The 23,513-nt window shown below is 45.6% G+C and overlaps 1 protein-coding gene across 4 annotated transcripts in view; it reads left to right on the top strand.

Moving 5' to 3' along the window:
- C1H11orf49 (chromosome 1 C11orf49 homolog) overlaps positions 1 to 22,172 on the top strand; it is a 117,453-nt gene extending 95,281 nt beyond the window's left edge. For all 4 annotated transcript variants that reach the window (XM_033148677.1, XM_033148663.1, XM_033148652.1 and 1 more), the window contains 6 exons: positions 2,666 to 2,750; positions 11,654 to 11,739; positions 14,816 to 15,011; positions 16,203 to 16,312; positions 20,500 to 20,563; positions 21,212 to 22,172. In XM_033148677.1, the coding sequence (XP_033004568.1) occupies positions 2,666 to 2,750; positions 11,654 to 11,739; positions 14,816 to 15,011; positions 16,203 to 16,312; positions 20,500 to 20,563; positions 21,212 to 21,392 (722 nt within the window). In that variant the 3' untranslated portion in view covers positions 21,393 to 22,172. The remainder of the gene's footprint in view (positions 1 to 2,665; positions 2,751 to 11,653; positions 11,740 to 14,815; positions 15,012 to 16,202; positions 16,313 to 20,499; positions 20,564 to 21,211) is intronic.
- Positions 22,173 to 23,513: the final 1,341 nt, after the last annotated feature.

Here is a 23,513-nt window from a genome sequence, read left to right as displayed (position 1 = left end):
TTCGGGGTATGGCTTATATCGCGCAAATGCTTAGAAATCCTACTACGGCTTATTTTATGGGTGTGGCGTTTGCCCATTCTTGAGGAACATATGAATGTGCAGAAGTGAGAGAAGGGTTAATTGGCTGTGTGATAGGCTGACCAATGAAAAGCTGGAGGAGGAGCTTAGGGGCTTTGAAACCCAGCATAGAAGGGGGGGGGGGTTAGGCAGTTGGTTTGGGGCAGATGATTGAGAGCAGTTGGTTGGTTGGTGGTTGGTGATTGTGAGGGTTGGTGGTGATGTAGAATGGTGAGCATAGGATCAAGACAGGGCTGAGATAAGAATGAACATGTACCAGTGTAACTAATACCTTACTCTTCTTGTTATTTAGAATAAACACTTGTTTCTTTGTTCAACTCAAAACCCTGACTGTGACAGTGATTTACCGGCGGGGGGGGGGGGGTCGGGTCCTGGTTGGTGGCAGTGAAGCGCTGTGGTGGCACAGGGATCAATAGACTGTGAAAGATCCGGGGACCCTATGTGATCGCCACAATGGGTATGTCTTATTTTTGGGGGAAATACGGTAAGAGTCCCATGCTGTACCAACTGAGCTATACTTTCTGCCTAAAGGAGAGAAGCTACTTGGCAGATTTGAAGCAGGGATATGGCTGGCCAGGAAAGGGCTTAGCCATCATCGTTTCTGGTCCAGATTTCCTCTCCAGAAATTACTTTTCCTGTTTAAGTTGGTCATTGGTTTAATTTTACATATATCTATCTGTATGAAACACAATTTTTTAAAACAATTTTTATTGAAAATAATAATATTAAAATATACTAATAGACACATACAAATATACATACACACATACATACATACATTCCCCCATACATTGTGTAGAAAATAATTGGTTATGACTATAAATAACATTTTACATTCCTTCTCGCCCCTCTACCACCCTTAACCTCCACCACCCTTCCACACACACCCCACCTCACCCAGTGCTGGGCTTCCAATCTTCTCAGCTGCAATATCTTCTATTTTCTATCATTTCTTTTGTATACTATTAATTATACTATTATTTTCAATACTAATATTTTGAATTCCTTCTTTTCTCCTTCTAACTTATTTTTCACACAGAACTTATTTCATTCTGATAGGAGTTCAGGTCTTTCAATATAATTTTGTATATATCCCCATAACGTATAATTTGGCCCTCAGGACTTTGTGTACATCATGCATGTAAAGCACATTTAAAGCATGACCCCCAAAGAATCCTGGGAACTCTCATTCAGTAAGGGTACTGGGAATTGTAGCTGTGTGAAGGGCACTTCTTGGGTTATTTGGGGGAAGTTTTGTGCTTTAAATGATACATGTTTTACTGAGTCGGACCATTGAGCAATGTAGCTTTACCGCATATTGTCTATATTGACTGGAAGCAGCTCTCTGGATTTTCAGATGGGTCTCTCTCTCCCAGCTGTATCTGGAGATGAATTCTGATAATCTACTACAGCCCTTTCTGTTACAACTTTTCTGTTGGAATGCCTACCTATACTAGATGTTTCCTCTGAAGATAAGTCCTATTGTCACTTTCCATGTTCATACTCTGTCGGCAAGAAAATCTGGCTTCCATAATAAGAAAGCTAACTTGCTTTTAAAATATACTAAGTCAAGCAATGTGACATATGCTTACTGAACTCAGAAAACTGCATATATACCTTTTTTGCAGAATTTGGATTCTTCTTTTTGGCAGAAAGCAATGTGGTGGCAGGAGGAGAGGTGTTAGTAAATAAGGAACATTTGGAGCCTATGGATAAAGAAACAAAGAGTCTAGACTGTTAAGGAAGCAGATGTTCCACTCCCCAAATGCTGGAACTCCCTACAAACTCTAAACGTGATCCAAGTCCTTTGTGCACTGTATGCCATCACTAGCCCCACTATTTTTTTTGGTGGTCAAGGAGGATTTGGAAATTTTATTAAATAAATAAATGGTAAAAGAATATACTTCAGCTGTGTGGGCAAAGGGGTGCATTCATCTCACAAAAGATTCAAGGATTTGAAAATGTCATCTGCTTTGATTAGTTGGAATAATGTCATAAAGAAAAACAAAAAAATAAAGGAATGTTGGGAGTATTCCAGCAAAAATGGAAAATAAAGCGGAAATTTCTGCAGCTGGTGTGTTTGTCTGTGGTCAGGAATGGAAATCAGCCAAGTGAATTAACACCATTGTTTTTCTTCACATCATCGCCCCCCCCCCCATGCAAATGATACGTAATTGATGACTTATTAAAGATTGTTATGACATTTCCTTTACATTGAAACAAATGCAAGTTGTGCAAGTCACATAAATAGTTACATGTGTTATAGTAAGTTACATAACTTAAGTTAATTAGCAAGCAGTGAGGTAAATAAAGAAATATTTGTTGGAAACTGAACTGCAGCGAAACAGAAATGGTACTGATTGTGACAAATACAGGTTGGCATGGAAATCGCTTCCTTCTGACTCCTTAGTGGTTGAGTCTCTTTTATGCTTTGCCCACCTTCTTGTCTGTATGACATTGCCTTTTAACACCGCACTCCGTATTGTTATTTTAATTTTTGCAAGTTCTGTGATGGTTGTGGGAAATGACTCATAAACTGAATGAACACAAATAGTAATAATACTGTATCCTTATCTTTCTGTTGCAGACCTCTTGACAGCCAAGGAGTACCACTGCCTCCTGCAGCTGCTTTGCCCTGACTTCCCCATGGAGCTTACACAGAAAGCAGCAAGGTGAGCACTCCTTCAGCAATTAGATCTGTGGTTATATCTTACAGCGAGAATCAGCTCCTGCTTTATACTTGGGTAGAAAAAGTGCCTGGACTGACTGGTTGTGCAGGGTGCATATGCAATTCGAATGATGCAGGTTGCCGATGATAAACACAGACGTGGGGACACACGTCTTTCCTGATCACTGCTTCTGTGTTCAATACAGAGAAGCCCAGCCGAATGTATTATTGCGTGGCAATGTCCCTCCCTCCCCGGAAGAATAACGACATGTGAGACATTGTATAGATTTAAATGGGCGTAAAGGCCACAACTTTATTGGTTACGGATGTTGAGCGGTATTGGCTTAGGCATTGGACCCTAACCACTATATCTGACCCCAACCCGAGTGTTGGAAGTCCGTGAAGGGTTAACCACCAAGAGGAGCCCCACTGATGCTTATCAAGTGGAACTCCCCTTGTGATCACCGTTGGGGTGTGCCTTAGGCCCTAACCTCCCTAGGCTTTGAACAAGGAGAGGGGGAAGGATTCCCGCCATCTCCCAGTTAAAGGGTGCCTGTCCACGCCCCTCAGCCGACCAGATTGGTCGGCCTCCGTGTGGGATGGCAGGAATACAGCCAACCGCGCAGGGGCTGAGCCTCAGCCCCTGCGCGCGTGACTGGGTTGTGACGCCCGCAACGCCACCTCCTGCTCATGCGCGGAAGTGGCTTTCACAATTGACTGTACTGCTGTCGGTACCCATTTAAACTTGAGTGCTTTTTGTACCCTGACTTAAAACAAAGAATGAATACTGAACTGTCTCTTAAAACTGCAGTATTTGCGATAAGCAATATGTTTACTTTGGGGGTTTGTCCTGCATGTTTTGGTTTAATATAAAGGGATCTGTTTCAGAGCTGAACCTCATGTTCAAATTCTAGGATAAGGGGGAGGGGAGTGGGTTTTATTCTTGATCCACTTTCAGTCCAAAATCTTCCAAGGAACAGCTCCTCTGCTCTCAGTCCCAAACTGTTATGGACTCCAGACTGATATGCGAGATTCCCCAGGCATCCTGTTGACATCCAGTGATCGAGTAATCTAAGCAATTTTGGCAAGGGGTAGCCTGACATATCTCTGGCTTAGATACCGCATTTGGGGCAGAGTCTATGTTGAATTGGATATGGGCAGATTTATCTGTAAAGTCGCTTGAAAACAAGTCACAGTTGGTGTGCTGATAGATTCAAACCACTTAAGAGATATTCTGTCAAGCAAGCAATATATTAATTTTGTTTAAATAAATAAAATAAACTATTGAACATGAAAAGCATTCAAACTGAGTGTGGGAGGGTGTCATACTAGATCAGTGGTTTTCAACCGTTTTATCTTCAGGAATATGTTTCCATGTTGCCTTGTCTGCTGAAGACTGTCAAGGTAGCTTAGACTCTTAATCTCAGGGTCGTGGGTTCGAGCCCCATATTAGGCAAAAGATTCCTGCATTGTAGGGGGTTGGAATAGATGATCCTTGGGGTCCCTTCCAACTTGACAATTCTGTGATTCTATGAGGAACTTCAGGGAGGCTTCTTGGCCATTACAAATCTTCTCATGAAGAACCCTCCAAGGAACCACCAGGGCTTTTCCAGAACCCAGTTGAAAGCCACTTTTTAAGAGTCTAGTATAAATAAAGACAATGCCAATAGCAAGAGGACCTGCCTTTGGTTCTCAGAAGAATTAGGTATGGACTTATGGGAATTGACAAGACAAGGAGTAAAAAGTTTGCCTGCTGCAGCAGGCTCTATGAATCATGAAACGCTTTCTGCAATGCTGTAGCATCTTACTCAACATGCATAAGGGGAAAAAATAAGGCACATGTCACCTTTATTGTCACTGCTGGTTTAATCAAGAGCCAGTTAGTAAAGTATTAAGAGCTGGCCTGTGAAACCTGGGTATTAATCCAATGAACTCACCGGCTGACTTTAACCAAGTGAGTGAGTCAGCTGTGCTTCAGTTCAGTTTGGAAAGTGACTTGAAGTTCAGTGTGTGCTATAACCTGAAAGAGAATTTCATGAAAATGCTTTACTGTTGGTATCTAATACCTTCAAAACTGGCTAAAATGTATAAAACCAGGTCAAGCATTTGTTGGCGAGGCAGAGGGCACGATGATCCATATGTGGTGGAACTGTAAAAAAAATAAAATGATTCTGGGAAACAATATACAATGAACATAAAAAGATGTTTAAATTTTCCTTTGCAAAAAACCCTGAAGCCTCTCTGCTGGTTATAATGAGTAATGATATTCCGAAAAATCTAAGGAGATTTTTCATGTATGTAATAGCCGCAGCAAGAATTTTAATAGCTAAAGAATGGAAAGGAGAATCCATTCCCACTAAGTTAGATTGGCAGGCAAAAATGCTAGAATACCCAGAATTAGCAAAAACAACAGGAAGAATGAGAGATGATATAGAACAAAGGTTTATTAGAGAATGGGACATTTACTGAGTATACCTAAAAGAGCAATGTAAACATCTAAATTGTCTGGCAGGTTTTGATTGACCCCTGTATGGCAGTAGGAAATTTTATAAAACCAAGACAATTTGAGACAATTTATGAGAGACAATGGAAAGTGTGCAGTTGATAATGTAACCCAGGAAACATATCGGGGTGATCGGAAGTCATAATGGAATCTGTAATGTATGAATTTTATTTTATTTTATTTTTGTAATTGATCTTGGATTTTTTTGTTGATTTTTTTGTGTGCAAAATTAATAAAGCATTTTTTTAAAAAAAAGAAAAAAGAAATTAATAGCGGCCTACCTCAGAAGCTGATTGCAAGGATAAATGAGAATTTTTGCCAAGAATAACCTCATTGGTCGCCAGTCTTCACAATGCAGGCTATAAGTCTGAATACATAAATCTGAGATGAGGCACAGTGCTGAAGATTGTGTCAAGGAATTTAATCTGCAAAGCCATTGTAAACTTGAGGCCCCGCTGAAGGGGGGCAGACTTCGCACAACTCCTCTGTTGTGTGCTTGTGCCTTGGAGACAGACAAGCTGGGAGCTTTGGGACGGCAGGTGTGAGAGAAAAATGAGATCTTGTGTCTGAGCTCAGGTGGGAATGATCTCACTGCCTTTACTCTTCCTGGGTTTGAGAGCTAACAATTTGCTCTCACCCACTAAGCTAATCAAGGGAAGTTACTTGATATACTGCCTTAAATCTGATGCTGGTTTTGCCTCTCCTTCCTCTTCTATACCTTCTGATACTCTTGTCTGCATTTTTCTTTTCGTTTTCCCCTACCCGTACATCGGAAGCCCCTGGCTGACGATGCGACATTAGTGTCACCAACTGGGCAGATTGTTTTTCCCCTCATGCAGCTGGCTCTTTCGATTCAGTATCGGCAAGCAGGCTCATGCTTGTCACCTCCCCTGCCAACCAGGATTCTCGTTTCTGCTTTCAAGTAGGATATAACTTACGCTTACCATCAGTCCACTCAGTAGCAGCACCTATCGATAAGCTTTGGGGGCTACGATTTCATAGGCAGGCATCGTTCATAAGCCACCAGGCCTTTTGGAATCCTTGAAGCTGCATGGCTGAGATGATTTCACAGGGCAGCCAGCTCTTTGGAGGCCTGTTGCTATGTGCTGATAACAAACAGTATGAAAGAAAGAGGTTAGGGCAGAGAGGAGAGGCAGCCGCAATTGCAGAAGAGAGCGAGGTGTGATCCAGCATCTTTAAACACAGGTTGGCTCCATTCGTGGGGTGGCATCTAAAGGGGCAAATGGTAGGTGAGTGGTGGGCTGTTAGCTGCCTGCCCACTGCTCCCACCCCCCCCCCATCCCTCTCTCCAAAGACTTTTCTTCTAGTCAACTTTTGATACAGGTAGTAAGCCTGGCTGCTAGAAAAACTTCTGGGAGAGAGGTTGTGTGTGCATTTCTCGAGAAAGGGGTGATGGCGAGTGGGGGAGTTCCAAGAACCCTCACCCATGTTCCCCTTTGGCCTTAGAAATGACACCCCACCCCATATGAAAGGGGCAGACACGAACCCATCTTTAAAGATGCAGGTCTGCTGCTTCACATGCAGTCTGGGCCTCCATCCCCTGCGACGAAACCAGAGAGAACTGGGCTAGTTCCCACAAGCGCCGGTGAGTTCCATGCAAGGCATCGGCCACAGGCGGTTTGGAGGCTTTCATCTTTGGCAGTGATATGTGACATAGACCTGCTTTGATTTGTGGGGTGGGAAAGAGGAGGGTTATCTGCCTAGAAGCAAAATATTAGGACTTGCAGCAGAATTGCAAGCGCACCATATACTGTGCCGAACTCTCTCTTTTTTTTTAGCAAGGATTTGTGCCTGCTAGTTAATATTAGGCTTTGCTCATATTAAGCGCTCTCTGCATGGACTCCCAGTCCCGTAGCAAGGGTGATCAGGAAGAATAGGGAGCCTGGACACAGACACGAGCTGATCCAGCTTGACTTGATGAGCAGGGGCCATTCTGTCTCCAGCACCATAGAAGGAGTGATGGGCTGTGTCCCACACATCAGCTGCTTGTAACCTTGAAACTACCTGAATTCAGCCTTTCCCAAAGGGTGTGGAGTCAGAGATGTGAGAGAAGTCTGCTTAGTACTGGGCAGTCCTCTCAATTCTGATGTCCGGGGCGGGTCTCTTTTTTCAAAGAAATCAAAACAGCTCCGTCCTAGTGGTCACAGCAACCCTTCCCAGTAGGCCTAGCTCCAACGAAGCAGTTGCGAGGACTGAAGGTTCCTTCACCATCAGCCTACGGCTCCTCCGCCTGGTCTCTTTGCTCCGCCCTCTTCATTCCTCTTCTTGTTCTGGGAGACCAGGGGGGAGGGGAGCTGGTTACAGCTGGAGGGAGAGCTTCACTGGCTTCTTCAGCAGCCTGCCTCCACTTTGCCTCTTGACCTCTCCCCCTCTGCTTCAGCCCCTGATTCTGGATTCCTGTCTGTCACAGCCGCTTCCTGCTCACGAAACCCTGTTACCTCTTCAGCTTCCAACACCTCCTCCCCCCAGTCTGCCCCCTCTTCTCCCTCTGACCACTGATGGTCGTCCCACCAGCAACCCCCTGGCTCTGAGCCTTCTTCCCAAGGATGTTCCCCAGCTGGTGCCTTCCACCACACCTTTGCATCCAGCCAGTCCGTAGCAGATGAGGAGATTTATCAATACCCCTCCCTGCATCTGTTCAAAGGAATGATCAGATTTCAGCTATTTCAACAAAGGCCTTGATGACATTGTGCTGATTAACAAATATTCCCCACCACATAACATACGCTTGACAGTTTCAACTTGTTGCTGCTGAAAAGTTAGCTTGCTGGAGTTTCATATCATGGCCACTTTCTGTCTGTGACACCCGCTGACTTAGGGCCAAGCTAGATGTTCATTTAATGGGTAATATACAGTGATGAATCTTATTTTTCCCTAATTAATTAGAGGGGTGTGTGATTCTTACTAGGAAGCCAGAGCATGGGATGCAGAGGGAGGCTTATTTCTTCACTCTTTCTCCATGATTGGAAGAGAGGTTCCTCCCACACACCCCAGCAGCTAGCAACCTTAGGAGAAAAATGTCCCCATTAGTGGACTCTACTTTCACAATATGCTGAAGGCAGGAATTGATAAAATGGATGGATGGAGGGAGGAAGAGGGGACTTAACTCACAGAAAAGCAGAGTCAGACTAGCACATCTGATCTACATGCCTTATTTTCAGCTTGTACCAGTAGTCCTTCTGTCACCTCTGTGTTTCCTTAGTTTTTGTCATGAACTATAGGCATTAAATGAGTGCTCCACAATATGCAAAGCATCACACTGACATGTAAAACCTGGGCTCTGTAACCTTGTGCTTGGAGTGCAATATGAAAAATAGAAAGGGAAGGTCGAGAGATTTCTCCTCCCCCTGACCACAAACATCTGTTTTCTGGAGAGTTCATGCCTGTCTGTTTCCAGCTCCAGGATGTCACCATAAATTAGGACCACGTCCCTTTCTTGTGGCTCCTCCCCTTCCTCAGATTTTCCTCCCATTCAGCTCTTTAGGAGAAGCATAAACATGCCCCTGGCAGTGCTTTACAGGTTGCTTCAGCTGTGCAGCCAGCAGTTCACTTGGGGAAATAACTCTGTCGCTCAGCCTCCTCTTAAGCAACTGGGCCGGCTTTACCCACTACTGGTCTTCTCTGGAGAACAGACACTCGGGCCAACTGGAGCCGGTAACCCAACACCAGAGGACACCTGCTTCCAGCTAGGTACTTCCTCAAGACATCTTCTGGCATAGCTTTATAGTCTTCCCTTAATTTAGCTTCTTCAAATACCTTTGCAGAGCATCAGACAACTATCACAGCCTTCCAGCACTTCTAGAATTGGGGCGGGGTGGGGGGAGAGAACAAGTGCCGACTCCATTAAGGTCAGACCTTGAATTCACCACTCAGCATGACTTCAGTGCCCCTGGCTTTTTCTTCACCCTCTGTCTTCCAGGAGCAGAAATTTCCTGGCAACTGCTTTTTGGCCTCTCTTCTGACGCCTGCTGCCTTCACTGGGGCTACCTGAGGGGTGCAAAGCTTTGAGGCACCGATGCAGCCTGTAGCACTTCCAAGGGTTTGAAGAGTGGTTTTGGATGCCAGAGGCTGCGCTGCATTGCCTGGGAGATGGAAGATGCTCTGCCTTCCAGCTTCAAAGCCATCTCCTTGATGTGGCCACCGACAATCTCCATAACGTGCTTATTAGTGGGAATTAAGAACTGGAGCTGCTGCCGCTCTAGACAGCAGCAGCAGCAGCAGGAGGAGGAGGCGGTTTCTAGGACATAATAAATAAAACAGAAGCACTTTGACATCTTCAAAGGGTTTTGTTTTAAATAGTGGCTTTTCTCCTGGGGACCCTCTTAGCCGTAGCCTTTCTTCTTGGCAATAATTAATTCAAGCTGCTCTGTGTGCTTGAATTTGCTTCGCTGAACTGAGCTGGTCCGAGTGGCGGGGAGGGAAGCCTTTCCCGCAGATGCGTCCGGCCGCTCTTCCGTCTCCTCCTCCTGCTCAGCTTCCGTGAGCCTCTTCCACCAGTTGGAGCAACCCAGGACTGATGACTTCTCTCTGGATTACAAGGGGGTCCTAGTCCCAAACCCTCCCCAGTAAAAGGCATTCCTGCTTTGAAGGATACAGTTCACTCTGTGTTAGAACCATATGCACGGACAAAGGCTGGAGGATGTTTGCCAAAGCCATGACAGAGCTTACTGTTTATGGAAGCAAAATGAGTTTTCACCCTATTTGACCCTGCGTGTTTTATGAAGAGCGAATATCTGTATATCTGTATGTAGGTGCGTTCATAGGCTGTGATGTAGGCCCAGCTGCCCTAACAGGATCTCTCTAGGCTGGGATGGCTCAGCTGGTACAGCATGAGACTCTTAATCTCAGAGTTGTGGGTTTGAGCCCCACATTGGGCAAAGGATTCCTGCATTGTAGGGGGTTGGACTGGATAGCCCTAGTGGCCCCTTCCAACTCTATAATTGTATGATTCTCATCTATCCATTCTCAAGTTCAGCTCTCATTTGTGTATTTCATGTGTGGGGTCTTTTTATGGACAAAAACTGGCAAACAGATGCAAACCAAGAGCCATGCCAGTGTTTGCCACCAAGTAGGAAGCATAAAACACAAATGATAGTTCCATGTGCCCTGCAGAACCCACTAAACAGATGTGGGGCCCCAAACAATTAATGCACTCCCCACAAAGTGCTCCCTTCTCCCTACTCATTGTAGTGAGCAGCCCAGACTTGAGAGATGAAGGAAACAAAAGGATTATTTCCTGAATCCTTCATAGGAGCATCCCAAGTTTAGCTTTCATCTTGTTCTGCTAGTTTAATAAATATCAACGCTATTTGGAACTGCAACATAGATCGGCACAGTAAAGCCCCTTTCTTTCCTGCTAGCATTAGCTGTGTTTGTCCAAGGTCAAAACAGGAGGAAATTGTTCCTGCAATCTTGCCTTCATTTTATCCTTTATGTGTAGAGTACTTTGCCATTATTGCTAAACCAAGATACCAGAAGGTATTGTGTCCTTCATTCTTTTAGGATTCCAGAATGTGTTGTCAGAAAATGTTGATTCTGTATCTTACATGTGCCGTATTACATTTTTATTTCGTACTGGCCAAGGCAGGACTGATACTTGTGGGTTTCCAAAGTTTAGGTGTCAGGAAGGTCCTCCTCCACCCTCCATCACCACCTTTTTAGGAACAAGTGAAATAAGTTAAGAACATCCTTCCTTGAAAGCACCCAGTCTCTTGGATGCAGCTCAGCTCTCAATGCTTCATTTTCATTTTCACAGAGTTCTAATGTTGCTTCCACACACCATGAAATCAGATAGACCCAATAGTCATGCTTGTCTGTTTTAGCAGAAGCAGTCTCAGGGCACTTTAAAGATTTAGCCAGTTGATAACAAAACAGCTGAAGCCAGAGGTAGTGAACCTGTAGCCTTCAAGCTAAATTTGTGTGGTTGGTGGGAGCGCAGAGAGCAGGAGGCAGGGAATCTTTTGTGTGTGTGGCTGGGAGAGAGCCAAAACAGGTGGAGTGATGGAAGACAGGGAAGCCCTTGACATGTGATCAGTTTAGACCTCTGCTCATTCATTCCCTGGCAGTCTGCTGGGTGAGATGGAAGAGAGATGGGGAGAAGAGTGTGGCACACCAGAAGAGAGAGGAAAGGTGTGCTTTTGCCCCACTTTTGGCTCTGCCTCCCATCACCTGCTTTGGGAAATAGGCAGAGGTGATTCCTAGGATTCCAGTCCATGGAAGCTTGTGCATCTGTTCTAGTCTATAAAGGGCTGGGACCCTCTTTGTGAGTTCGTTTTGTGACTCTGAGGAGTCCTTGCTCACTTCCCGTGAACTTGGCCTCAGCTGTAAGTTACCTGGCATAGCAAGTGGTTGTTGTTGAGCTATCTGTCTCTCTTCCGTTCCAGGATTGTTCTCATGGATGATGCTGTGGACTGCTTGATGTCTTTTTCAGACTTCCTGTTTGCCCTCCAAATCCAGTTTTACTACTCAGGTGAGCCCATCTTACTAACCTTGTCTCTCTTACTACGGTGACCCATTTAGGATTGTAGACTCTGGACTTAGCAGCTTCACACCATTTCCCACCCCACCCCCTTTTTACATGGTAATATGTATTGCTTCACTTACTTCAAAACGTGATAAGCCAGCAGCCCTGCACTTCACTCTGCTGAGTGTGGCCCTGCCCTCATGATGCCACTGTTCTCCTGCATAGCTACAATAGACAGGACAAAATATGGCAGGAGTGTGGGCAACACAGATCTTCCTGATAGAGAACTGCATGTGAAGGTCACTCATTCTACACATGCCTGAGCCAGAGAGGCACTTCGGACACAACTCATTTCCAGAAAACACTGAAGTTAAAGCATGAAAAGTGCATGTGGCTCCTCCTTATGTGTGAACTTTGCATCCATTTCACTGCATATTTATTATTACTGTATTTGTTTATATATTTCTACCCTCTCCTTTAAAGGCAAGCCCTCACAAGGTGGCTTTTGACAAACAACACAATAAAAACACACGAGATAAAAGCATATACAAGGATCCAGCTTGAAAAATAAGAAGCTCGGTGAAATAAAGAAGTCTTTAGGGTCTGCTTAAGGATTCCAACCTAGCAGTTTGAAAGCATGTCAAAGTGCAAGTAGATAAATAGGTACCGCTCCAGCGGGAAGGTAAACGGCATTTCCATGCGCTGCTCTGGTTCGCCAGAAGCGGCTTAGTCATGCTGGCCACATGACCTGGAATCTGTACGCCGACTCCCTCGGCCAGTAAAGCGAGATGAGCGCCACAGCCCCAGAGTTGTCCACGACTGGACCTAATGGTCAGGGGTCCCTTTACCTTTACCTTTTAAGAATGACAAGAAAAGGGGACAAGCAGAGTTCTTCTACAAGTGTGGAGCTGACACTGAAAAGGCCCTGTTTATGGTATTTGCCAGCCTTAGTAGTAGGTCTTTAGCCTGGGTATGTTCATACGGGTGTCGGCAGAGCTTCAAATAATCTGGTCCTAAACTGTTTGGGTCTTTAAAGATTACCACCAGTTCTTCACACTGAGCCCAGAAACAAATGGGTGGCAAGAGCAACTGATGCAAAATCAGTGTGATATGATCAGACTGTCTACTCCCACAAGCATTCTGGCAGCTGAAGTTTCTGGACTGTCTCCAAAGGCAGTCCTATATGCAGATCACTGTAGTAGTTTAGTCTGGATGTTACCAATGCATGTGTAACTGGGGCCAGCTCCACTTTCTCCAGACAAGGCTGCAATTGATGAATGAACCCAAACTGATAAAAGTCACTCCCAGTCATTGAGGTCACCTCCATAAATAACACTATGCCCAGGAGCACCCCCAAACCATACACCTGATTCTGTGCAACCCCATCAAAAACCTGTTGTGAACAAACCTCCATTGATATGTGCACCCACCATACCTGAACACTGGTCATGCTGGCTCAGATTGCATTGTAACCCAAAACACACGGAGAAGAAAAATATCAATATACAACCAGCACAGCCGCAAATAGGCATCATGTACATGGTTTTCTCGCATCCTCACAAAAACCCTTCACATGTAGCAAATTCAAAATGCTTGAAGCAGCCCCAAGTATTTTATTTCTGGAAAGCAGTTTCCTTTCTGATGGTAACCAGTGAGACAATGGGTCTGAGTGAAGACTCTAGCACCTGTCAGTGGTAAAAACCCTGAAATTTGGTAGTAGTGTATATTCATGGTAACCGTGTGGAAATGCCTGTTTACATTTCATTGCTCTTGGGAGATGGAATCATGTTCTAAATTCTTTGTCCTGCTTCATCCTTATGACACGCTTCTGTTGTTTATCTCTGGGCAGGGATGGAATCCAAATGCACAGCAGATAATGAACCCCTCTCTCAGTCACTCTCTCCTGCGTGAATGGGGTCCATTTCAAGTATGCAGCATGTTCTGAAAGCTGCTCTAAACTCTGGACCTTCAGGATAACCTTAGAAAGCCGCCCATCTTCGTGACGCATCATAGTCTCCCAGGCTCTTGTTGTGTGCGTAGAGTTCGGCAGACACAGACCACAGGTCACCACTTCCATGCTCATCTGCGCACGTCAGCTTTCCAGGCTACCCTACCAGCCCACATGCATGCAAACCACTCAGTGTGGAATCTACATCTGTAAATGGCTGGCCAGGTCCATAAACAAACTTGTTTAAATTTAGATTCTGGGAGTAAACAGCGGGGAAGGTTTGGAGCCTGGGGGGGGAAGTGCTTTCGGCCAGCTTCTCCCCCTAATCTTCCCTTAGGACCCTGTGTTGTGTTTACTTTGGATTTGTGCTGAAGTACACTGGGCTGCAGGCTGGAGACTGCTTGACCCAACTCCCTTGCCTTCTCCAACAATTCCAAACAGCTTCTTCCTAACTTGGGTGGTGTTTATCTCCGTGACCATGGAAGTTTGCGTGTTTAAGAAGCTAGTCTGATTGGGTGGCCTTGACTATCACTCTCCTTCGTAGAATCAAAGTTGGAAGAAATTTTCCTTAAAAAGCACACTCAAAGAGCAGGACCAGCAATTCATCCACAAGGTTTTCAGAGGTGACCCTGTGAAAACCTCTTGTGGCTTTCTTGTCCCATCCTGCAAAGGCTGAGTGCTAGGCTGTGTCACTAAGGCACAGAGGTTGCCAGTGTGATTTCCTCCCAGATGTTGTGGGCTACAGCACCCACCAGCCACAACCAGCATGACCAATGGCCAGGGATGATGGGGCTTGTTGTTGTTGTTGTTGTTTTACAATTCTAGACCACACTTCATCCAAGGATCACAAACAAGGCGGTTTACAATATAAAAACACAAAAATACATACCATAGTATTAGTCCAAAGGGGACCATGTTGGCATCCCCTGCACTAAGGAATTTTGGGTCACCTCCTCACATAGTAACACAAGTAAAATCACAGTATTGCATGCTCTAAGGCTTCTTTGCCAGTATCATGCGTAAGTAACTGCAGGAGGAAGAATGGGATCGATTTGCTACACATGTCCCCAAGCCTTGAGAATTCCCATGTGTGCCAATAACCACGATTTCTAAGTCATCTCTCTGTTTTTACAGAGTTCCTTGAAAGCGTGGCTGCTATCTATCAAGAGCTCTTGACGGGCAAGAACCCAAACACCGTCATTGTGCCTACATCATCCTCTGGGCAGCATCGTTCGCGCCAGACTCTAAGTGAGTGCAGCCCGCTCGATGGGGTGGAGGCACCTGCATTTTACCAGTGCCTTGAGTCTCTGTGTGACAAGTCCAAATACAGGTAAGGCTTGTCACTGGCTAACATGAATAAACCATGGTTCATCTTTGCCTACCTTGCAGGGAGGGGAGGGGCTCGGAGGGGAGGGGCTCCCTGAAGTCTAGGCAAAGACACTCATCACATCTAGGAACTGAGATGTGGCAAGTTGCCCTGTATCCTTAGCCCATTGCTGCCTCTCTGCTCTCTGAAACTAGCACAGCTAAGTACCACTAAGTACGACTTATCGGCCATTAATGCGAGATGAGCGCCACAACCCTAGAGTCGGACATGACTGGACCTAATGGTCAGGGGTCCCTTTACCTTTAAGTACCACTGATAGTTAGATGGGTGTCAGAAATTATGATACCAACTTCTCAAGGAGCACACAACTGTAAAAAGGCGGTTTTCCCTGTAACAAGCGAGCACATTTTGAGCCCCCTCTTAACTCTGAGTTCTGCCAGAGGGAAGTGGTCTTTTGACTTAATAGTACCCCAGTATTCTCAGGCCCATCTAGGGCGTTTCAGGCTGTGTGAAATAGGGCCCATTTCTCAATAGAAACAGTGCTGACAGTATCCTTCCTTCAACATGAAAGCTATGCCAGCGCTGACAGAAATGGATTGCAGTCCCTGCTGGTCAAAGTTGTTGGGAAATGCCCTTCAGCAAAGCACTTTTCACCTCCTCACATTAAAAGGCAATCATGGTTGCCTGTGGAGATTGATTATTTATTCATACCCTGCTTTATAGCCCCAAGACACTCTCAAAGCAGCTCACAAAAGATTCTCAAAAATGAAAACCATATTCAAATCTAGTACAGGAACAGGAATTGTACAGGGTCCACATAGAGCCAGGCTTGTCCAGGCAGCATTTCCTGTCCTTGTCCTTCTTCCTTGATGCCACAGTGGGCAGCAGTCCTCCCCTGAGGCAGGGAATGGGACTAAGTGACTGGATCCTGTCCTATGGCCTATGGTGGAGGGAGTCTTCCCTTACTGGTAAAATGCCAGGCGGCAGTTCCCACCAAAATCTCTTGAGGCAAGGGGGTCCTAGCCCAATTCACGCATGGCCAGAGGAGGAGGGAGTTATGGGGAGATTCCTGTGTACTTTTAAAAGACAGCTTCATGTTGCAAAGTGACACCTGATCCATCCCTCCATCCATAAGCTGAAATTGCTGAAACTGATGCGGCACAATTTCTTCCTGTGTTCCTCTCGTTTGCCTAGCTGTCCCCCATCTGCTATTGTGAAGGAAGTTCTGAGCAGTGTGCAGAGACTGACCTTCTATGGATTTCTGATGGCTCTTGCGAAGCATCATGGGATCAACAGAGCCCTCGGTAAAGAAAAATCCCACCCTGTTTCTTCCCTCTCCCCGGCAATGATGTGGTCCAGGGAATCTGACAGCAGGTTTTAAAGTGACCACTGAGGAAAATGCCTTTGCCGTGACCTATTATGCCAGAAAAACAATGTAGGAGCATTTTAAAAAGGTCCCTTTGGAGTAAAGAAACTTGGAATGAATCAGGCAAGAAAGGCAGGCGGGACAGTACAAAAACAAGAAAGAAAAACCCATCATTTAAACTTTAATTCCTTCCAGTTGCCTAAAGACCACATCATGCATTATCTTTTAGTTGTAAAGTGTGACTGTGGCAGATGCGTGTTTGGAAACATGGGTTTCATACCTGTCCCCTTGTCAGGCAGCTGTTACTGGCTGCAGCCGTCTGCTGGGTATACATTTGTTGATTTGTTTCTGCAAAACAAGGGAAGTGGTTCTTAAATTAATTGTTTAATTGTTGGCCCAATCATTTGTGGCCTGCACTGGATCAAATGAATTATGATTGGCTAAAGTGAGCCCATCAGATTTCACATTTAATCTCATGTATTCCTTTGTGCTAAATTTACAGCTATTGTTGGGTTGTGTCCTATATTAGACTGAAACCTTGCAGCATGGTCCCATTTCTTTCCCTAGCTCAGCAGACCAATTTACTGTGATCTGAAAGCCTATCTTTTATGAAATCTCTCTTTCCTGCTCTTACTCCCTGAAATCAAGAATAGGGAGGAGAGCTGTTCCCGCGACAAACCCATAAGTCCCAGGCTGAGCAAAGAAGGGGGAAGACAGGTGTAACATGGGAACTATGGGAACCAGCTGGGATGAGTCTGGAACCTCCCTCCCTGTGTTCAGTCCAGCCACAACTCTTCCTCTCCAGGGATCAACTGGGGGAGGGGGGTGGCTGGCTGGCTGTCAGGTGTGCAAGTTTGCAGCAGAAGCCTGATCCACGCTATGCTGATTGGTTGGTTCCCCAAGATGCCATGAAGAAATGCTCCCGGCTCCAACTCTAGAGCAGTCTTGCACTTTAAAAACGTTTCCTTTGTTCTAACTGATAATCCCATGAGTGAGCATGAGTGCGGCAATCTTAAAAATGAAAACAGGAAGGCTGGGGAGCAGACAATACTGATGACGGAGTTGGCATTTGATTTGCTGCTGTTCACGTTTCAGTTGTGAATCTGGGCTTACCCCAGAGTTGAGAGAGATGCTGTTAATTTCTCCTTATTGCTATGCCTCTCATCACCCAAAATACTGGCAATTTTGTCTTCCTTTTTCTCTTGCCTGTCATGGGCTGTGTAATCAGGACTCTTGTCTATTCTGTAAGTCTACATGCAGAATGCTAGGTAAGGCGTGCTAAATTCAGCAACCTGGGAATTTAATCCCTCTTTCCCCAATTCCTAGTTCCTGTTGCAAATATAGGCTTGAAAGTCTGTACATATATTCTCCTCCTCTCCCTCCCTCCCAATATATACATCCCCTGTCCTGCCTTTAATGAGAAGGATAAATTGTGCCCAGTAGGTAAATATGGGCACACTTCCTTTCTTAGCCTAACGTATATAGGTTACAGACCCCATATTGTCTTTTCTAAAAATGCTGATTTGTGTCTTTAAAAAAAAAAAGTATAAAAGCGAAGATGGAATGCACCTTTGTCTCAATAAGAAGCTCCACATCTCTCTATTAACAGAGAGGATTTGCTTTAGCTGGGCACTTACATACACTTTCCAGAGTTGTGTTGTTCCTGAACTCTCATCATCATTCCTGTGAAGGTGTATCTGTGCTTCCAGCTAGGTTTGGTAACACTAGGAAAGTGTCTGTGCCCCTCTGAGAATGTACAGTCTTTCAGAGGCAGGTTAACCATTCAGACACAGGTGGGAAGCCGTGCATGCACACAAAAGCTCATACATACCAAGAACAAACTTAGTTGGTCTCTAAGGTGCTATTGGAAAGAATTTTTTATTTTGTTTTAACCATTCAGACGTTACTGGAGCTTGTCGCCAGGCCTTGCAGGAGTACTAGTGACTTCTGAGTATCTTCAACCCATTGCAAGTCCCTGTACGAAGCTGCTTCTCAGTCCCTCTGCCATCCCTTGTTTTCTGGCCCGTGTGAGCCGCCTGCCAAGGGTCTAAGTCACAGCACAGCCAGCACTGCTCTCTCCCTCCCTGTGCCCCAGCCAGCCATCTGAGCTGCTAATGCTCTCCTGGTGCAGGGCTGTTTACCCAGCAGCAAGGAGATTATATATCAAAGGGGACAGGCATACAAGCCTGCAATCCCCTCTGCAAACAGGCTTAGAGAGACATCCATTCACAGGAGGAAGAGGGTGCCTGGACTGTGCCCAGCCAGGTCTGCAAAAGCCACTTTCCAGTAAAGGTGCAAAGCCAACATATGGGCTGAGCAAGCCCTGCCCACTGCCATCGCTGTGCCTGGGTTTTCCCTTCCGTTAAGGAAGGCCTGGCCTCTGGCCTCTTGCCAGCTTCCTGCCGAGGCCTCTCACAGGGAGGGGCAGCAGCCTCAAGTCGAACAGGTGCTCTCGTCTTGGCAAGGGAAGCCGGATTCTTCTCCTGGTGCCTTTTCATCTTCCCTGCACGCAGGCTGATTTGAATAGGCTTTGGTCTGCAGGGGATCACAGGCTCCCCGGAGCCCTGCAGCGAGGGCAGTTCCAGGCGAGGACTGGGAGGCACTTTCAGGCAGGGGCTGAGAGGCGGCAGCCCTGCCATGACAAGAGACAGGGATTAGAGCACAGTGGATGAGTTTCTCAGGCAGATGGCAACGCCCAGCCTCATGCCTCTGTCAATATTGATTCACCAGTCCTCTAAGTGCTGCCTACCGACTCTCCCAAGAGATTCAAGCCTCCCAAGAGACTTTCTTACACATGCAGGAAGATGCCCAGCATTTGGCTGGGTTCAGCTAATTGAAGGCTGTGGAAGGCTGGTGGCAGGCAGGAGCATTTTCTTGGCTGCTGCAGGCTTCTGTGAACTAGGGGTGCTGAAGAACTCCATTTCTTGGAGCATCAGAGAACACAGGAAGTTGCCTTCCTGTGGTCAGACCATTGGTCCACCTAGTTTACTGGCTCTCCCAGCTTAGCTCCCACCCCAGGCCACTACATCTTTATTTACCCTCTTGCAAACATGCATCCAGTACATTGTGGGTAGCAGAAAGGGTTAAGGCATGTTCCCCCTCCACTCCAAGTTGTCTCCTGTCAATACTGCTTTGCAACAAGGAAGCAGGCTATCAGGATTTCATTCAACACAATTGGGCAATTTATGTGAAGACACAATGGAAAGACAGCAGCAAGGGTGCTTGCTTTCAGCTCCCCCCTCCAGACACCCCAGTGGGTTTATGTGTTAGATTTTCTATTAGGCATCCCTCAGAAGACAACAGCTGCATAGGCACCCTTGTTACAAGTGACCAAGATCATGTACCGGTAGCTCCTTCTAAGCCAGAAAACAAGACCAACTCTCTAGCACTGGAAAGAAGAAATGCAATGTTTGTTAGCCAAGCATGTTTTCCTACTGTCAGAAACCAAACCATCGATGGTTCTTTATTTCATTGTTTAGAGAGCAACTTTTCTAACCCAAACTCTGTATTTATTGCCTTGTAGGTCTTGGTCTGAATGCTATAGGGAGGGAGCAGAGCTCTCAGGAAGATAGAATTCCTCAACCAGCATCAAGCCATTAAAACTCACAATGCAAAGAGCGTTTGATGATGTATGCATACCAATAGTTCCTTAGTCACTAGTGGCAGCAGAACCTTGTCTGTCAGTATACAGGTCTGGAGCCAGGAGCAGCACACATGTTCCTACATAGATGCTCACATGGGAAAGGGGACCTGGTGTGGGAGCTGGCTTCCACACACAGATCATTCTTGATGAAGCAGGGCATTTAAGAAGTTGCTCCATATATAGTGTTGGGGTTTATATGCAATAGAGCATGTAAAAGGTTAACATAACTGAGTACCTGCAAATCCTATTTTGGGGGGAAAGAGATTGACCAGCATCGCCTTCACTTAACTGCATGTTCTCAAAGGGATGTATCATCCACTCTGCAGAAGGCTCTATTTGCATTATGAACTTAAGTGTTCAGCTGAAAAGCAAACACACACACTGGACATGGAAGTTCTCAAGTCCTTATGGCATATGGATGGCAGCAGCTTTTGCTGAAGTGTCAGGCTGATTTTCACCTTGTTGCTTTTTTCCTCCTCCAGGTGCTCTCCCAGATAAGGCAGACCTGCTGCTTGACCCACATATGGATCAGGAACTGGAGAAACTGTAAGTCCCTTTTCCAGTGGAGAAAGCAAGGGTCAGGCAACATGTCCCTCTAGCTCAGTAGTCTATTCTGCAGTGCCTCGTCCTTCAAGGACATTTCCAGCCATGCCTGCAGATGCCAGGGACTGAACCCGACACCTTCCATTTATAAACATGCATTTTGCCCCTGAGCTACAGGCACAGGTTATGCAGCACGACTCCTCTTTGGATCCGTCTCAGCTCAATGGTGCAGTTGATGAGACGGCAAATTGCATTTTTAAGCAGTTACTGCTAATTGACACAGAGGACTGGAAGATTTTCCAGCCCAAGTCTATTCCCAACAAACAGCACCTGTGCAAGAGTGCAAAAGGTGTCTCACACAGCACTTTGGCTCGCCACCTTAGGAGAAACCCAGAAACTTCTATGGAGGCAGCCTTAGCTGTGCAAGTCAGAGTCCTGTCACTTAAACAAGAGCAGTTTAGGAAGTGGAGGCTATATGCCAGCAGAGGAAGCTCTTGGCTTGTTGCAAACATTAAGTCTTCCATTGCAAGAACAGTGCATGCGGCAGAGGAGCCCTCTGACGGCAACCTGTGAGCCACATCCCTTCCCCCATGTACTAGTGCACAAGATTCTGCAATGACAGATCTCTCACTGCCATTTTTCTTCTTGCAGGGTAGCTCAGGTTTCCGGGCTCTCTCTTTCCAATTCCAACCCTGCCAGCGGGGATGCGACCAATGTGCCTTCCCGCCCCCCTCTCCGACTCAGCTCCCCTTGGAGGCCTCTCCTCCACCGCCGGAAAATGGATGTGGAAAGCGACGGCTCCACCGAAGAGACAGATTCTTCTGAGAACTGATGGATAGATATGCACGGGAGTACAAGCTTATTTCCAGCCCTTGTAACTGAAGCCATGTAGGCGTTGATGAAACATAGCTGTTTAAGCACCTTCCTCCACAAGCTCAACGTGTGACCTACTCCTTTTTACTCTTCATCAGTATTATAGCTCTTGCAATACTTACAGAGCTCCCTCTCAGCAAGTCACACCCCATTCTAACAAAAACTGTTGTTTTCTTCTTATACTGGCAGAGAAATTGGATGCCTAGGCCATGAAAGCTGACATCAGCTGCAGGGTTGGACTGCCCTCTGGTGGCAAACAAGTCAAATTAGTAGAAGCGTTCTAGGAGTAGGGCAAGTAGTAGCTACCTTTGAAGAATCTATTCTAATCCCTAAACTATGCACAGTGAAACATTTTCATCCTCATCCAAGGATAGGAAATAAACAAGATGAAGCCTGTAACTCAAAGCACTCTTCTTGTCCTCACGAGAATTATTTTACTTTCTCCTCCTGTAGATGCCCTATCTGCTAGTCTGTTAGCTATCCCAATACCTTCCAAGCTTTCACTTCAAAATTCAAACTAGTTAGTAAGACATGGCCCCAGTCAAGACACCAGATTTGAAATTTGGGGCTAAGCTTCCATACTTTGTGGGATGGCCGTTGCCGATGAACGTTTTCAAATGCTTACTGGGCTCTATCGTAGGAGAAAGGAGTAGGGCATTATTTATTAATTTGCAAAGCTTTAAACTTCCCTGCAAACAAAGTATAATATATAGTAAATAAAGCATGTTGTAAAAGGCAAGTAATGTGTCCGAGATTCATTACAACCTTTGGGGGAATGCGAAATGTGACAATACCGCTCAAAACTCCACTGAATCATTGGTAAGTGTCTTCCTAGGGAAGGTACAGTTTAAAAAACAAAAAACAGTGTATTAATCAGAAGGTATTTCAAATCAGCTCATTTTTCATAAAGAAAAAAATTAACAGAAATTGGTAATCTTTTAAGGCTGCTTTTGAACCCAGACTGTGTCCTTTTCACACCTCACCTTAAGTCTGCTAACTTCCCTTCCTAGCCCATGGCATAGAAAAGGGAGTAACTCTGCCTGCCCCAGTGTCTCTGGGGTCCATCGGCTACATCTGAATTAAAAAAAAGGAAGTCACAGAAATGGAACACACACGTATTTGATTTTATTCACTTGGGGTAGGAGGGAGAGAATCCATATCACTCCCCTTTGGACCCCCCCACACAGCAGAGGCCTAACCTTGGTCACAACAAAGCTCATTAATACTACCGTTTTAACTCAAAGTACACAGACAGCCCAAGAAGAGAACCCTCTTCCAGTCAAGAGCACACCAGGCCAAACCAAAGCTCTGCAAACTCCTGGCCTTGGAAAGGAGCGATTTAAGACAAATTTGCAATAATCAAAGTTAAAACATCAGTGCATTTTCAGAACCCAGGGAGCAAAAAATAAGTAGTGGAGCAGACCCAAGAGGGCGGGGAGGAGATTTCCAGGAAGCTCATGCAGCCATTTACCTTCTTGGGGAAGTGTGCAAGGAGAAAGCAGGTCAATTTGACTAATGAATATGCAGATATGGAAATAGGCAAGATGTTGCTCCATCATAAAGTGGGTCCTCAAGCTACCCTGATAAACCTTATCTCTCTCTCTAGCAAGAGCATCTTATTGAAACCAAAGTCATCATTCCAGTGTACTCTTAGTGGTTGATTTCCCAGTGAAGAGCGATTAGACAGACTTGCTACCTTAACAGAATGTACAATAGGCACGACGCAAGTCTTCAGATGTACCCACAGCTGCAACAGCAACTATCATGCAAGGTAAATGTAAAATGGTTACAACAGCAAGCACCGCTTCACGTGGATTGAGTTTCCCACTGTGATGAGATTCTTCTTCCAACAGAAGAACATAAACCAAGGCAGGGGGGAAAGGCATGCAGATGCAAGAGGGGGCTTTGTGGCAGGATACCTTCTGTCCTGAACATCAATGCAGCATTGTGGGATGGAATAGAGCACTTTCATCTGCTCCTGTTCTTCATCTACACCAGCAGAACTGTAACTGGAATCATTTAAGAAAGAAAAAAACCCCAAATGCTGGGCTAGAAGGAGCAAAGGGGCAGCAGTGAAGCT

The sequence above is a fragment of the Lacerta agilis genome, chromosome 1 (assembly GCF_009819535.1).
Source record: "Lacerta agilis isolate rLacAgi1 chromosome 1, rLacAgi1.pri, whole genome shotgun sequence".
NCBI classification, from domain to species: Eukaryota; Metazoa; Chordata; class Lepidosauria; order Squamata; family Lacertidae; genus Lacerta; species Lacerta agilis.
The sequence above is the reverse complement of the archived record's forward strand: the minus strand, read 5'-3'. Positions and strand labels throughout refer to the sequence as shown.